This window comes from Silurus meridionalis, chromosome 10, assembly GCF_014805685.1.
Source record: "Silurus meridionalis isolate SWU-2019-XX chromosome 10, ASM1480568v1, whole genome shotgun sequence".
NCBI lineage: Eukaryota > Metazoa > Chordata > Actinopteri > Siluriformes > Siluridae > Silurus > Silurus meridionalis.
In genome coordinates this window covers 24,047,601-24,063,614 of record NC_060893.1, presented here as the reverse complement: position 1 = coordinate 24,063,614, position 16,014 = coordinate 24,047,601, and the positions used below count along the sequence as shown (strand labels likewise).

The window sequence follows — 16,014 nt, the reverse complement described above, 5'->3', positions numbered from 1 at the left end:
TTCTTTGTATTTTAGATTGTTAGCATTTATTTATTTGATTTAAACAAATAATATAAATAAATAACACAACTAATAATCAATAAACCAAAGAAAGAAAGAAAGAAAGAAAGAAAGAAAGAAAGAAAGAAAGAAAGAAAGAAAGAAAGAAAGAAAGAAAGAAAGAAAGAAACTATCTCATACCGCTAGATGGCGCAGGCGCACACCGCACTTTGGAGAAGAAGAGGAAGAAGACGCATGCGTCATGTGATCCCTGTGTGTGTGTGTGTGTGTGTGTGTGTGAGAGAGAGAGAGAGAGAGAGAGGTTTGAAGTTGTGTTGGTGTGTAGAGTAAATGAGAAAACATGTCGGGACAGTACGGAGGAGAGACTCTGCCTGGCGCTGGGGCAAATCTTCATCCTCCTCATCATACACTTCTTCATCATCCTCACCTTCCTCATCATCCTCAGCTGTGTACGGAGGAGGACTTCTGTAAGGATAGTTTCAGTTTCGGTGTGGATGAAGATGAGGAGGATGAAGATGAGGAGGACATGGCACGTGCGCTGGACACTGACAAACCCAGGATTCTGCTGATGGGACTGAGACGCAGCGGGAAGTCCTCCATACAGAAGGTCCTTACACTTCCTCATCTCATCTCTCTCTCTCTCTCTCTCTCTCTCTCTCTCTCTCTCTCTCTCTCTCTCTCTGTGTGTCTGTCTGTCTCTCTCTCTCTCTTACTCTCTTTTCTTTCTTTCTCTCTGTCTCTCTCTCTGTCTCTCTCTCTCTCTCTCTCGCTCTCTCTCTCTCTGTGTGTGTTTGTCTCTCTCTCTCTCTCTCTTACTCCCTTTTCTTTCTTTCTCTCTGTCTCTGTGTCTCTCTCGCGCTCTCTCTCTCTCTCTGTGTCTCTCTCTGTCTCTCTCTCTCTCTGTGTCTCTCTCTCTCTCTCTCTCTCTCTCTTTCTCTCTCTCTCTCTCTCTCTCTCTCTCTCTCTCTCTCTGTGTCTTTCTCTGTCTCTCTCTCTGTGTGTCTCTCTCTGTCTCTCTCTCTCTCTCTCTCTCTTTCTCTCTCTCTCTCTCTGTCTCTCTTTCTGTGTCTCTCTCTCTCTCTCTCTCTCTCTCTCTCTCTCTCTCTCTGCCTCTCTCTGCTTCTTTTGGTCTCTCTTTGTTTATGTCTTCCTCTGTTTCTGTCTCTATGTCTCAGGTGGTCTTCCATAAGATGTCCCCCAGTGAGACTCTGTTCCTGGAGAGCACTAATAAGATCTATAAGGACGACATCAGCAGCAGCTCCTTCGTGCAGTTCCAGATCTGGGATTTTCCGGGTCAGGTGGACTTCTTCGACCCCACCTTCGACTACGAGATGATCTTCAGAGGCACTGGAGCGCTGATCTTCGTTATTGATGCTCAGGTCAGACATGCACTGTGTGGCCAAAAGTTTGCGGACACCTGAGCGTAAGATTACGTTTCTTTTTTGTTCTATATCGAGTCTTCATTCGCTCTTATAGCAACCTCCACTCTTCTGCGAAGATGTTCCACTAGATTTTGGCGTGTTCTCGTGGAGAGGTGTGGGTTCCTGGGATGCAGTTATCAATCACAATCATCATGTATTCAAAATAAACAACAAAAAAAACAAATCACATGGACATTAAGTTTTCACAGTCTTCTGTATGATGCTACGGTTTCTCCTATTTTTCTCTGAAGAACCTCTCGAGCTCCATCAGGTTGAATGGGGAGTGTTGGTGCACAGCCATTTTCAGATCTCTCCAGAGATGTTTAATCAGAGTTCTGGGTTCTGGCTGGGACACTGAGGACATTCACAGAGTTGTCCTGTAGCCACTCTCTTGTTATCTTTTGTGTGCTTGGAGTGAAACATCACCCCAGTCTAATGTCCAGAGCGCTCTGGAGCAGGTTTTTATCAAGGACGTCTCTTCACATTGCTGCATTCATCTTTCCCTCGATCCTGACTGGTCTCCCAGTTCCTGCTGCTGAGAAACATCCCCACAGCACGATACTACCACCACCATGCTTCAGTGTAGGGATGGTATTGGTCAGGTGATCAGCGGTGCCTGGTTTCATTGTCTGAGAGTCCTTCAGGTGCTTTGTAGCAAACTTTTACTGAGGAGTTGCTTAAGTCTGGCTACTTTACCATACAGGTCTGATAGTTGGATTTCTGCAGAGAGGGTTGTTCTTTTCCATGGTTCTCATCTCTCCACAGAGAAACGCTGGAGCTCTTTCAGAGTGACTATATGTATAGACCAAATCATGTCCAATCAACTGAATGGACCACAGGTGGACTCCAATCAAGTTGTATAAATCTGAGCTTAATTTTGAGTGTCATGACAAAGGCTGTGAAAACTTCTCTTCATGGAGCTGGCTTTGTGCACAGGTTTGGGTTTACTAGTTCAATTAAAGGGAAAATGTCCCTTCATGCTCCAGGATCCAAAGACCTCCTACACAATTGTGTATCTCCATGTTAACAGGAGAAGAACCACATATGGCTGGGAAAAGTCAGGTGTCCCAATACTTTTGGCTGAATATATAGTAACCATGTGATCGATCTCAGCTTAAAGGTTGATGTTCCTCTTACAGGACGACTACATGGAGGCTCTGGGACGCCTCCATCTCACCGTGTCCCGGCCTACAGGGTGAACCCCACATCAACTTCGAGGTGTTTGTGCACAAGGTGGACGGTCTCTCAGACGACCACAAGATCGAGACGCAGAGAGACGCCCACCAGAGGGCTTAACGACGACCTGACAGACGCCGGCCTCGACCAGCTGCACCTCAGGTGACCCTCGAGTAAAGACTTTCAGTGTGAAAAGTGGTGCTTGGACCCCGCTGATTGCTGCACGGGGACGCTGGGAGATATAACCTCACGGGACGCTGGGAGATACCACTGCTAGTATAAATGTTGTAGCAGCGTTCAGCTGTGTGCATTAGCATCCGTGGCTTGCTAAAGTTGCTAAGCTAACATGCTAAGTTTGTGCTATGTTTCCCACTAATTTACCTTTTTGTTAACATGTTTTTACACACCTAGACTTTCCTGTCTCTGTTTTTCTCCTCTGTCTCTCTTTCTGTCTCTCTCTCTCTCTCTCTCTCTCTCTCTCTCTCTCTCTGCCTCTCTGCTTCTTTTGGTCTCTCTTTGTTTATGTCTTCCTCTGTTTCTGTCTCTATGTCTCAGGTGGTCTTCCATAAGATGTCCCCCAGTGAGACTCTGTTCCTGGAGAGCACTAATAAGATCTATAAGGACGACATCAGCAGCAGCTCCTTCGTGCAGTTCCAGATCTGGGATTTTCCGGGTCAGGTGGACTTCTTCGACCCCACCTTCGACTACGAGATGATCTTCAGAGGCACTGGAGCGCTGATCTTCGTTATTGATGCTCAGGTCAGACATGCACTGTGTGGCCAAAAGTTTGCGGACACCTGAGCGTAAGATTACGTTTCTTTTTTGTTCTATATCGAGTCTTCATTCGCTCTTATAGCAACCTCCACTCTTCTGCGAAGATGTTCCACTAGATTTTGGCGTGTTCTCGTGGAGAGGTGTGGGTTCCTGGGATGCAGTTATCAATCACAATCATCATGTATTCAAAATAAACAACAAAAAAAACAAATCACATGGACATTAAGTTTTCACAGTCTTCTGTATGATGCTACGGTTTCTCCTATTTTTCTCTGAAGAACCTCTCGAGCTCCATCAGGTTGAATGGGGAGTGTTGGTGCACAGCCATTTTCAGATCTCTCCAGAGATGTTTAATCAGAGTTCTGGGTTCTGGCTGGGACACTCGAGGACATTCACAGAGTTGTCCTGTAGCCACTCTCTTGTTATCTTTTGTGTGCTTGGAGTGAAACATCACCCCAGTCTAATGTCCAGAGCGCTCTGGAGCAGGTTTTTATCAAGGACGTCTCTTCACATTGCTGCATTCATCTTTCCCTCGATCCTGACTGGTCTCCCAGTTCCTGCTGCTGAGAAACATCCCCACAGCACGATACTACCACCACCATGCTTCAGTGTAGGGATGGTATTGGTCAGGTGATCAGCGGTGCCTGGTTTCATTGTCTGAGAGTCCTTCAGGTGCTTTGTAGCAAACTTTTACTGAGGAGTTGCTTAAGTCTGGCTACTTTACCATACAGGTCTGATAGTTGGATTTCTGCAGAGGGTTGTTCTTTTCCATGGTTCTCATCTCTCCACAGAGAAACGCTGGAGCTCTTTCAGAGTGACTATATGTATAGACCAAATCATGTCCAATCAACTGAATGGACCACAGGTGGACTCCAATCAAGTTGTATAAATCTGAGCTTAATTTTGAGTGTCATGACAAAGGCTGTGAAAACTTCTCTTCATGGAGCTGGCTTTGTGCACAGGTTTGGGTTTACTAGTTCAATTAAAGGGAAAATGTCCCTTCATGCTCCAGGATCCAAAGACCTCCTACACAATTGTGTATCTCCATGTTAACAGGAGAAGAACCACATATGGCTGGGAAAAGTCAGGTGTCCCAATACTTTTGGCTGAATATATAGTAACCATGTGATCGATCTCAGCTTAAAGGTTGATGTTCCTCTTACAGGACGACTACATGGAGGCTCTGGGACGTCTCCATCTCACCGTGTCCCGGGCCTACAGGGTGAACCCCCACATCAACTTCGAGGTGTTTGTGCACAAGGTGGACGGTCTCTCAGACGACCACAAGATCGAGACGCAGAGAGACGTCCACCAGAGGGCGAACGACGACCTGACAGACGCCGGCCTCGACCAGCTGCACCTCAGGTGACCCTCGAGTAAAGACTTTCAGTGTGAAAAGTGGTGCTTGGACCCCGCTGATTGCTGCACGGGGACGCTGGGAGATATAACCTCACGGGGACGCTGGGAGATACCACTGCTAGTATAAATGTTGTAGCAGCGTTCAGCTGTGTGCATTAGCATCCGTGGCTTGCTAAAGTTGCTAAGCTAACATGCTAAGTTTGTGCTATGTTTCCCACTAATTTACCTTTTTTGTTAACATGTTTTTTACACACCCTAGACTTTCCTGTCTCTGTTTTTCTCCCTCTGTCTCTCTTTCTGTCTCTTTGTCTCCCTTTCTATCACTGTCTATTTCTGCCTCTCTCTGGCTCTCTCTCTCTCTCTCTCTCTCTCTCTCTCTCTGCCTTTTGTGTTTTATCTCTGTCTTTCTTTGTCTCTCTCTGTCTCGCTGTCTTTTTAAATCTCTTTTTGACTTTTTCCGCTTCTCTCTGTCTCTGCCTCTGTTTGTTTGTCTCTTTCTGTCTCTGACTTTTCCTGTCGCTTTCTATCTCCCACTCTTTGTCTCTCTTTTCTCTCTCTCTCTCTCTCTCTCTCTCTGCCTTTTGTGTTTTATCTCTGTCTTTCTTTGTCTCTCTCTGTCTCGCTGTCTTTTTAAATCTCTTTTGACTTTTTCCGCTTTCTCTGTCTCTGCCTCTGTTTGTTTGTCTCTTTCTGTCTCTGACTTTTCCTGTCGCTTTCTATCTCCCACTCTTTGTCTCTCTTTTCTCTCTCTCTCCGTTTGTCTCTGTTTCTCTGTCACTGTCTCTTTGTCTCTACCTCTTTCTATCCCTCTGACTGTCAATGTCTCTTTCAAGTCTTTTTCTGTCTCCATCTCTTTCTAGGGTTTCGCTCTCATTACGTTTGTTTTTGCTTTAGTAATTATTATTATTATTATTATTATTATTATTATTATTATTTACGTTTATGTATAAAATTTATCATATAGTTATGATTGTGTGTGTGTGTGTGTGTGTGTGTGTGTGTGTGTGTGTGTTACAGTTTTACTTGACCAGTATCTACGACCACCGATATTTGAGGCGTTCAGTAAAGTGGTGCAAAAGCTCATCCCTCAACTTCCCACACTGGAGAACCTTCTCAACATCTTCATCTCGGTGTGTTTGTGTGTGTGTGTGTTTGTGTGTGTGTTTGTGTGTGTGTTTGTGTGTGTGTGTGTGTGTGTGTGTGTGAATTTATTTGCTTTATTGGCAATACCGTGCTGAATTGTTGAGTTTTTTTTAAATTGAACTTTGTGTGTGTGTGTGTGTGTGTGTGTGTGTGTGTGTGTGTGTGTGTGTGTGTGTGTGTGTGTGTGTGAGTGAACAGAACTCAGGGATTGAGAAGGTGTTCCTGTTTGATGTACTCAGTAAGATCTATGTGGCTACAGACAGTTCTCCTGTGGACATGCAGTCATATGAGCTGTGCTGCGACATGATCGACATGGTCATCGACGTTTCCTCTATATACGGGTTAGAGACACACACACACACACACGCGCACACACACACACACACACACTGTCTCTTACACACACTCACTGTCTCTCTCTCTCTCACACACACACACACACACACACACTGTCTCTTACACACACTCACTGTCTCTCTCTCACACACACACACACACACACACACACACACACACACACACACTGTCGCTTACACACACACTCACTGTCTCTTTCTCACACACACACACACACACACACACACACACACACACACACACTGTCTTTTACACACACACTCACTGTCTCTCTCTCACACACACACACACACTGTCTCTTACACACTCACTGTCTCTCTCTCTCTCACACACACACACACACACACACACACACACACACAGCAGTCATATGAGCTGTGCTGCGACATGATCGACATGGTCATCGACGTTTCCTCTATATACACACACACAGTCTTTCTTACACACACTCACAGACACACACACGCTGTCTCTCTCTCACACACAGTCTCTCTCTCGCACACATACACTGTCACACACACACACACTGTCTCACACACACACACACACACTGTCTCTCACACAGACACACACACACACACTGTCTCACTCTCTCTCACACACACACTGTCTCACACACACACACACACACTGTCTCTCACACAGACACACACACACACTGTCTCACTCTCTCACACACACACACACACACACTCTCTCTCTGTCTCACTCACACATACATAAATGCAAACACACTCTCTATCGCTCTTTCACACACACACGCACATATTTTGTGTTTGTATAGCAATTTCTTCCTCCCTCTCTCCCTCTGTTTTTTTCTCCCACCCTTTCCCCCTCTCTTTCTTCTTTTCTTTCTCTCTTCCACCCTTTACCCTCCCTCCTTCTCTCTCTCTCTCCTCAGGTTGAAGGAGGATGGCAGTGGCAGTGCGTATGATAAAGACTCTTTGGCCATCATTAAGTTGAACAACACCACTGTGCTCTACCTGAAGGAGGTCACCAAGTTCCTCACGCTGGTGTGTATCCTGAGAGAGGAGAGCTTCGAGAGGAAAGGTATCTCTCACACACACACACACACACACACACACACACACACACGTTATATAAGTTATAACTTCTAAAGACTTCTGATGGTTGTGAAGCAACATATGTACCGTGTGTGTGTGTGTGTGTGTGTGTGTGTGTGTCTCAGGTCTGATAGACTACAACTTCCACTGTTTGAGGAAGGCTATTCACGAGGTGTTCGAGGTGACTGTTGTCCGGAGGAACTGTGTAGAGGATGAACTCTACTCTCCTGGAGTTAAAGCTCCCCTGCTCAATGGCACCCCTAGAGGCCCAGTGTGGCCTGCAGCTTTCCTTGGGAGGGGCGGAGCTTTTAAACAAGCGGACAATACGTCAGCTTCGGGTGTGTCGGGGTGAACTCTGTATCTGTAATGCTGCATTGGCAAGACGTGTGTGTGTTTGTGTGTGTGTGTGTGGCTACCAGTTTAGCATCAATCATTTGGGATCGATCTCAGTCACCTGAGCGTGTTTCTCGAAGGAACTGATGTGATGCATGATGGGTATTTTTTATTTTTATATGCTAACAGACCTTTCACACTGTCAGTCATCCAGCTCACAAATGTAGCATGTTCATATTTTACGTGTGTGTGTGTGTGTGTGTGTGTGTGTGTGTGTGAGAAGGTTGACTAATCTGCATTCCGTATGACTGGATTGGATTAGATCGGATTTGGTACGTTTGCGTAATAGCTGTTTGTCTTGTCAAGCTTGGAAAACGTCTCTGTTGTTTCTATGGCAACGCACACCACACCACCTTTACCTACATTATAGCGTTTGGGAATTGACAGTTTCTGTAGCAACATCACATTCAAATAAGGGAAAACAGCCTGTTCTCTGGTTTCTATAGTAACCGCTCATTCACAAGGAGAAAAACCGCAGACTGTACCGTTTCTATAGCAACATATCCATTTGTCTCTATAGTAACTGCTAATTCAAAATAAGGAAAAACAGCATACACTTTCGTTTCTATAGCAACAGCTTATTCACAGCAGAATAACAGCAATATGATGCATAACAAAAAATGGATAAAAAGTACGATATGATGGTTCTGTAACAAAATAACACTGTTTGGTGTGTGTGTGTATATGTGGTGTGTTTGGTGTGTATGTGTGTAGTGGGTGAGTGTGTGTGTGTGTGTGTGTGTGTGTGCGCGCATGCTTGCTCGCTGGCTCTCAGTGCTGAAGAATCATCACTATACTGTCCAACGATGTATTTTATTTTCTACACAACTTGATATATTTGTATTCTAAATTGCAAACTCCTGCTTGTATAAAACTGTGTGTGTGTGTGTGTGTGTGTGTGTTGGACATGTTGTTGGTCGATTTATTTTTTTTACACAACCTGGTCAGGGAACTGATTCTCGTCTCGATCGTCTTTGTGTGAGATCACAGCACTGATTTCTGTCAGAAAAGGTGTCTGTGTGCCAATAAATTCTATTTTGTTGAGATCTTTAATTCAGTGTCTGTTTACGGTTCTTTACTGATGCACAGTGTACGAGGTGGTAGCAAAAAAGGTTTGTGACTAGTTTTGTAACACTCCAGCAGAGGGCAGCACGAGGCTGCATGCACAGTCACAGGGAGCACTGACCTTCATAAATCAGTGTCCCAGAAGAGATCGTCCTGTGTACATCTGGAGATGAGCAACCGGTGCTATTATGAATACGTGCCCACCACGCCGAGCGAGCACGTGGTCAGGACGTGATCTCGATTTTGCACCCACCCTACTTGCCAGATTTGTCTCCTGTGGACTTCACCCTGTTCCCGAAGATAAAGCTCAAAGCTCCAGATGCTTCATGTGCTTTGAGAAGAAGACTTCCAGGACATGTTCCAGAAGTGTCAGGAACACTGTGAGTGCTGTATTACAGAGCGAGTCTCAAAACTCTGATAACACCTCCTACATGTGGCCTACAGCTCATATAGCATTATAATTTGGGGAAATGGAAGCTCATGGTTAAGGCTCTGGGTTACTGATCAGAAAGTTGGGGGTTCAAGCCTGCCCAGCTGCCACTAGTGGGGCCCTTGAGCAAGGCCCTTAACCCTCTGTTCTCCAGGGGGGCTGTATCATGGCTGATCCTGTGCTCTGATCCACAGCTAATTTACACCATGTTTCATCTCAGGCTGTTCTTCACCTCCACCTCATGCACCAACATCCTGTTACACTGCCTGAGATCATTACTGTGCTTTGCCCTCTAATCTACTAGGAAGATGTTCCACTAGATTTCGTGGAGATTCATTCAGATACAAGGGTGTTAGTAAAGTCAGGGACTGATGTAGGTGAAGTAACGAGTCAGCGTTTACATTTATCCTAAAAGTGTTCAACAAGGTTGGAGATCTATAGCAGGAGATCTTCCACTCCAACCAATTGTAAAGGATATCATCACGGAGGTCTTTAAGGAAAAAACACTGGCCCTATAGTGGACAAAACAATTGTAGTTTAATAAGAAATGTACATACTTTCTATAACAAAATATTGTAATGCTGTCCAGTTGCCACTAGGTGTCAGACATAGAATACATAGAATACATTGTTTCACACGATACAGTCCGAGTATTCAGTCCTCTGATTTTTCTCTTTTAAAGGGAATAAATCTTAATTAATACCCTTATTATATACTTAATAACCGAATAAAAACACTGTGTTCATGACAGCATGGCTCATGAGGATCTTCTGTGTGAGCTCAGCATAAAAAACATTTCATGAAACTTGTGATGAAAGTGGGTGTAGTATGTTTTTTATTATTATTGTGGTTATTGTGATGTGGCTCAGTTTATTATAGAAACAATAAAATACCACAATATTACAAAAATAACATTCGAAAGAGCACAAATTACTACTACTAATAATAATAATGATAATTATTATTATCATTATTATTATTATTACTATTATTATTATTAGTAGTAGTAGTAGTAGTATTATTGTCATTATTATTATTATTACTATTATTATTATTATTAGTAGTAGTAGTATTATTATCATTATTATTATGCTAGTACTAATGGTAGTTATAATACTATTTCTGCTGCTATTATTACAACTATTACCACCAATTATATTTCTAAAACTTACTGCTACTACAAATAATATCACTGCAAGTATAGTATTACTATTATAATCACCACTAGTATTACTGTATTGGTATTAGTATAACTAATACTAATACTAGCAATACTAGTAATACTACTAATCATCATCATGTTAGCAATACTACCACTATTATTATTATTATTATATCTTTTATTCATTATATTAATGAGATGTCATTTACATCATAATTGTAAAAATTAGTTCAATAATAAAAGAAAAAAATAAAATATATCAAATCGCTTAATACTACTAATAATATATATATCTTATTCTGAATTAAAGCCAATAATTTATTTTTTATAATATTAACTTTATATTCTTTCACATTTTATACCGACGTTTATTAGAAAAATCGTTTACAGGCGTGTGGATTGTTTTCGCCCTTATTTGGTATTTCCGGTAGTGTGGGCGGAGCTTTGCAGTGGCGTCCCCGCCCACGGTGTCCTCAGTATCCTACAGCGCGCGGAGTGTTGTAGCCCGCAGAGGCGCGCGCGTGACCGAGCTCCGAGTTCACTCCAGAGGAAAACCGGTAGGAGCTTCACTGAGATCTTTTTATTTATTATATCCAATTTATACTGTTTTATTTTTTATCAGAAATTAGAAAACTTTTACACTTTCACAGGAATTACACAATTAACCGATTTGCATCTGTTTTTGTAGACAGATTTTAATGGATCAATTTATTAATTAATTAATTGATAATCGTTTTGCCAACGTGCACGCGCATGGAAGTATTACATTATACGGTTTTGTTTTCTTTTTTTTATATATATGCTTTGGTGTTCACAAATGTGCATGCTTTTTTTTTGTAAAAGATGTGGTCCATACTAATGCAATGTAACTTATGTACAGCTTACAGGAGAAACATTTAAAGGTAACAAAAATAAAGTAAAGCAATGCAATGTATCATCATAACCTGTAATTTTATTATCATTTGTTTGCATTAACACAAACGTTACCCTGCGTCACCTATTCATAAGCTTTCTAAAATGTTTCTCATGTACACACTTACCCATATTTCATGTCCATACTTACAGATGCTGAGAGTGTGTAAAGCTGTTCTGTGTGTAAAGACAGAATTTTTCAATGAAAATCAGGTTTAATATGTGGGCATTCATAGATTTGTTTGGTGAAAGTAAATCTTCATACAGTAAAATTATCCAGTAGGTTGCACAGAAGCAAAAAGAACATGCATGAGTCTCTTAAAAACCATTAAAACTGTAGTGTTCCACACGTTTGAGGCCACCGTACATTTAATGTGAGTGTGAAATGAGCAGATTTGTTAAGTAAACACCAAAAGCTGTAAAGGTTTAAATCTCCAGAGCATTCATTTTGTTCAATCTAAGTGGGCCCAAGTGGCTCAGGGGAAGTTGAGAGCACTGACTCTAATGTATTTGACACCCATGCGATATAATGCGATATTATCACAGTCACACAATAAGCAGGAAAACGCCGGTTATTTCTGTCCGTGGAATTTTCTGCGGCTTCCTCTTTTCTCTCTAACGTCTCTACTTTCTCACATTTCGCTCACATTGTCTTCCAGCTGCAGTTCATTTCGGGGGATCGGACAAAAGCACACCGGGTCCTTATTTTGAGCTATAAAGATTATATATATATATATATATATATATATATATATATATATATATATATATATATATATATATATATATATAAATGCCTACATTTTAAGCTAGGGAATGAAAAATGCAAAAATGTTGATGATAGCCAGGACCGTTTGTGAACCTTCAGGGTCACTAATGACATACTCAAGGACTTCATTTCTCATGTTCAAGAAATGTGTTTTTATTTAACACAAAAAGCTCAGAACCCCTCAGTGCTCCAAGGGTCAAACTCTCTGTGGTTCCCCTATGCTAGATAAAATCTTGATGAACTGCTCCCTAGATGAAACAGTGAGTGAGAAAACATAATGGAGTACATGCTAGAGTGTCTGTCATTGTGAAGATTATGCAATGTAGTGTTCTATAGGCTTCTCTGTGTCTAAGTAAACATGATGCAGTGCCCTATAGGCTCATCTTTGTTCAATTAATTATGATGCCGTTCCCAATAGCCTCCTATTTGTGCAAGGAAACAAAAGGCAGTGCCATGTAGACTCTTTGGTATGTTAAATAACATGATGCAGTGCTCTATAGGCTCCTATGTGTTCAAGAAAACATATTGCAGTGCCCTGTAGGTTCCTCTGTGTGCAAGAAAACATGATGCAGTGCCCTGTAGGTTCCTCTGCGTGCAAGGAAACATGATGCAGTGCCCTGTAGGTTCCTCTGCCTGCAAGGAAACATGGTGCAGTGCCCTGTAGGTTCCTCTTTGTGCAAGGCAACATGATGCAGTGCCCTGTAGGTTCCTATGTGTGCAAGGAAACATGATTTCATGCCCTATAGGCTCTCTGCATGTAAATAAACATGATGCAGTGCCCTGTAGGTTCCGCTGTGTGCAAGGAAACATGATGCAGTGCCCTGTAGGTTCCTCTGTGTGCAAGAAAACATGATGCAGTGCCCTGTAGGTACCTCTGTGTGCAAGAAAACATGATGCAGTGCCCTATATGCAGTTTTGTGTGCAAGGAAAAATGATTTTATGCCCTATAGGCTCCTCTGCATGTAAAGAAACATGGTGCAGTGCCCTATAAGTTTTCTTACTTTAGTTAAACATTTTGAAGTGCCCACTATAATGCTGAGGTTCCTTTCCAGTATAGATTATTCTATGTAGTGATTTATAGACTTCCCATTGTATGTTCAAATAAACGCATTGAAATACCCTGTAGGGTTTACTTTCAGTGATGGGTACTAAATGCAGTACCCTATAGGCTATGCATGGTGTAGTGTGGTCTAAGATGATACTCTGCGTGAGAATCTGTGATAAGGTTCCATAAACGGTGCCTTTCCAGTGCAGAATATTTTAAGTAGTGCCCTTTAGGCTTTACTATGCACAAAGAAACAAAAAGACATGCCTTGTAGCATTCCCTTCCAGTGCATTGCAGTGCCCTATGGGTTCTGCTACATTTGTGAGGAAACGTGGTGTTCAGAGTGCCTTTGAGTAAAGAATATGTAATGTAGCGCCCTATAGGCATCTTTCTGTGTGAAACCTTCATTCGGAATTGCCCTCAATTGTACTTTTCCATGTAGAAAACACGATGCATTGACATTGTAGGCTCTGCCAGATGAAAGAACAGGATGCAATGTATCTTTAAGGTGATCCAGTGTGCCCTGTAGGCTGTTGTATGGTAGAAGAAAATATGTCTTTTGTGTAGAATATGTCTAGAAAACTTAATAGTACACTTCTCTTCTGGTTCCCAAGTTTCCTGCAAAAAAAAAAGGCCTGCAAGGATATGACTCAAGAGACATTTGTAACAAATTCAGACAGTTTATCTGATTGGTTCGAGATTTATTGCTTCCCTGAGGAGAACGCATAACGCAAAGAGTTTGAAACATAACACTCGATCAATGTGGATTAACGACGGGATTAAGTTTATTACCTCCAGTAAACCACCAAATCCACCATCGTGAAATATTTGGTTGAATTTAAACAAACGTTTTTTTCCACTCCATTTTTGTACACTCGTTGTGCATTTGGTTTTGAATCCAGCGTGTCTGAGGGTCTTTCTGAAAGCCATCTCAACTCAGAGGCATGTACGTCGAGGGCTACAGTTATGTGGGTAACCAGCATTCCACCATTTCATCCACTCCCATTTAAACACAACCTCAGAGAAGAACATGATACATGGAGGACTGTCATCTTTACCACAACATACCAGGAAGCTACACCGCTCACTTGTGCTGGTCTAATTGCTAAACCCGGGCGCCTTCAGGATGCAACACAATACAGCAGCTTCAACGCAACTGCGTAAGACGACACCAGGAGATGGAGGGAGTACAATAAACATCCAGCACAGTATAAACAACTACACACTGTATACATATTCCCTGCACAGCATAAGCTGTATGCAGATTACACGTGTTACACTGCTCGTCCCACAAGTGTGTATATGTAGTACACCGAGCACCACACCCTGAGCTGGGACCAAAAATGCCTGGGTGAAAAAAAAGCCCCTTCTTGACCACATGAAGGACCCAGAGCTCATTCTGGCAGACAGAACTACTACTTATGAAGATAAAGTCTTTTCATAGGCGGATAAATCCACTGAAGCCTGGGCTACTGAAGACAAAAGTCTGCACAAGCTTTTTTGGACAGATGAAACCTTTGTTTAGACCTTGCTTGGACTGAAGAAGCTACATCTTAAAGCACCTGGAGCTTCTCGGTAGATGTTGCACCTGGCGCATCTGTTTGGAGAGATAGAACACCTGGAGCTTCTGCCTTAGAAGATAAAAAACACTGATTGGTCAGATTAAATCGCTGCTTTGGTCTTGAGAAGCATTGCTCAGGCAGACAAAGCCCCCTCTCAGTGGTGAAAACATGATGCAGTGACTTCTAGAGAGGAAACATAAAGAAGTGCCCTCTAGGGTGCATTTCTAGAGAAGAATATATGATGGAGTGCCATATAGGATTCGTATGTATTTGAAATCACGACAAAGTGCCCTTTCCTTTTTCGTTTTACGGAGATGCCGTTCCCTGTTTTGTGTAGAACATGTCTACAGATCTTCCTTTTTTCTGGATCTCGGAGCCAGTGCTTGAGGTGTTGTTAGCTACACTATGCACCCAAAAGTATTGGGACATCTCACTATTCCAGCCACATGTGCTTCATCTTTGAATGAAGCTACAAAATTGGAGGCCCATAGTTCTCCAAAAATCTCTTCAAGCAAACTCTAAAATCTAGAGGAACTTCTATGCAGAAGTGTGAAAATGTGGAATGGGATGTTCAAAAATAAGTACATATCCTTACATATCTTATGGGCAGGTGTCCACAAACTTTTGGACTTATATTTACTGTTTACACAGTGAGTTAAAATGTGACACAAACCAGCAGTTAAAAGGTGACATTATGTCTGGACGCAACCTCGCACCCCTCCTTTTTTCCTCTCCCACATTTCCAATGATGTCACGTTTTGTTCGCGCCCCCGTGAGCCAAGGCGTAAATAGTTTCCACTTGCCTCCTGCAAACACGTCGTTAAAAAGCCTGAACGCTGCGGTGTAAACAGGACACTTTGTTTTTTCTACGCCGATTTTTCCCCCTCTGTCCGGAGTGGAACGATCCAAAGCTTATGTTTTACATGGAAACAAAACGGTGACACTAAATATGCTGATGTCATGATGCTGAATTACGAGAAAAACTCAAATCAGATCATCAAAACATTTTGATTTGACTCTCGGTTTCTTTGATGTCATCGTGCGATAGTTAGTGCTTAGCGATGCGTAATAACACTGAATTCATTTGTAGTATTGTGTAGTGTAGTATTGTGTAATTTGACTTTCAGAGAAAGACATGTGTTTGGATTTTAGTTATTATTAATATACATATTTTCTTTTTTTTTTTTTTTCCTGCTTTTAACATCAACTTTGAGGACAAAATGTTCACTCGCATGCTTAATAAATAAATCCACCCACTAACAGGTGGCATGATGAAGAGATGATCAGTGTTCTGAGAGAGAGAGAGAGAGAGAGATACAACACACACACACACACACACACACACACACACACACACACATGTTCCTTCATGGTTCATCTGC

General features: G+C 42.3%; 2 protein-coding genes across 4 annotated transcripts in view; both read left to right on the top strand.

Moving 5' to 3' along the window:
• Positions 1 to 253: 253 nt before the first annotated feature.
• Positions 254 to 8,740, top strand: rragcb (Ras-related GTP binding Cb). Its single transcript, XM_046859046.1, is given in 9 exon segments — positions 254 to 607; positions 1,176 to 1,379; positions 4,537 to 4,736; position 4,870; positions 5,748 to 5,772; positions 5,775 to 5,860; positions 6,072 to 6,214; positions 7,132 to 7,280; positions 7,420 to 8,740. Coding segments are annotated over 9 exon segments (1,302 nt in total). The 5' UTR covers positions 254 to 340; the 3' UTR covers positions 7,647 to 8,740.
• A 2,093-nt stretch (positions 8,741 to 10,833) lies between these two features.
• fhl3b (four and a half LIM domains 3b) overlaps positions 10,834 to 16,014 on the top strand; it is a 21,451-nt gene continuing 16,270 nt past the window's right edge. For all 3 annotated transcript variants that reach the window (XR_006927136.1, XR_006927137.1, XM_046859044.1), the window contains exon 1: positions 10,834 to 10,901. The gene's annotated coding sequence lies outside the window, so the exon portion shown is untranslated. The remainder of the gene's footprint in view (positions 10,902 to 16,014) is intronic.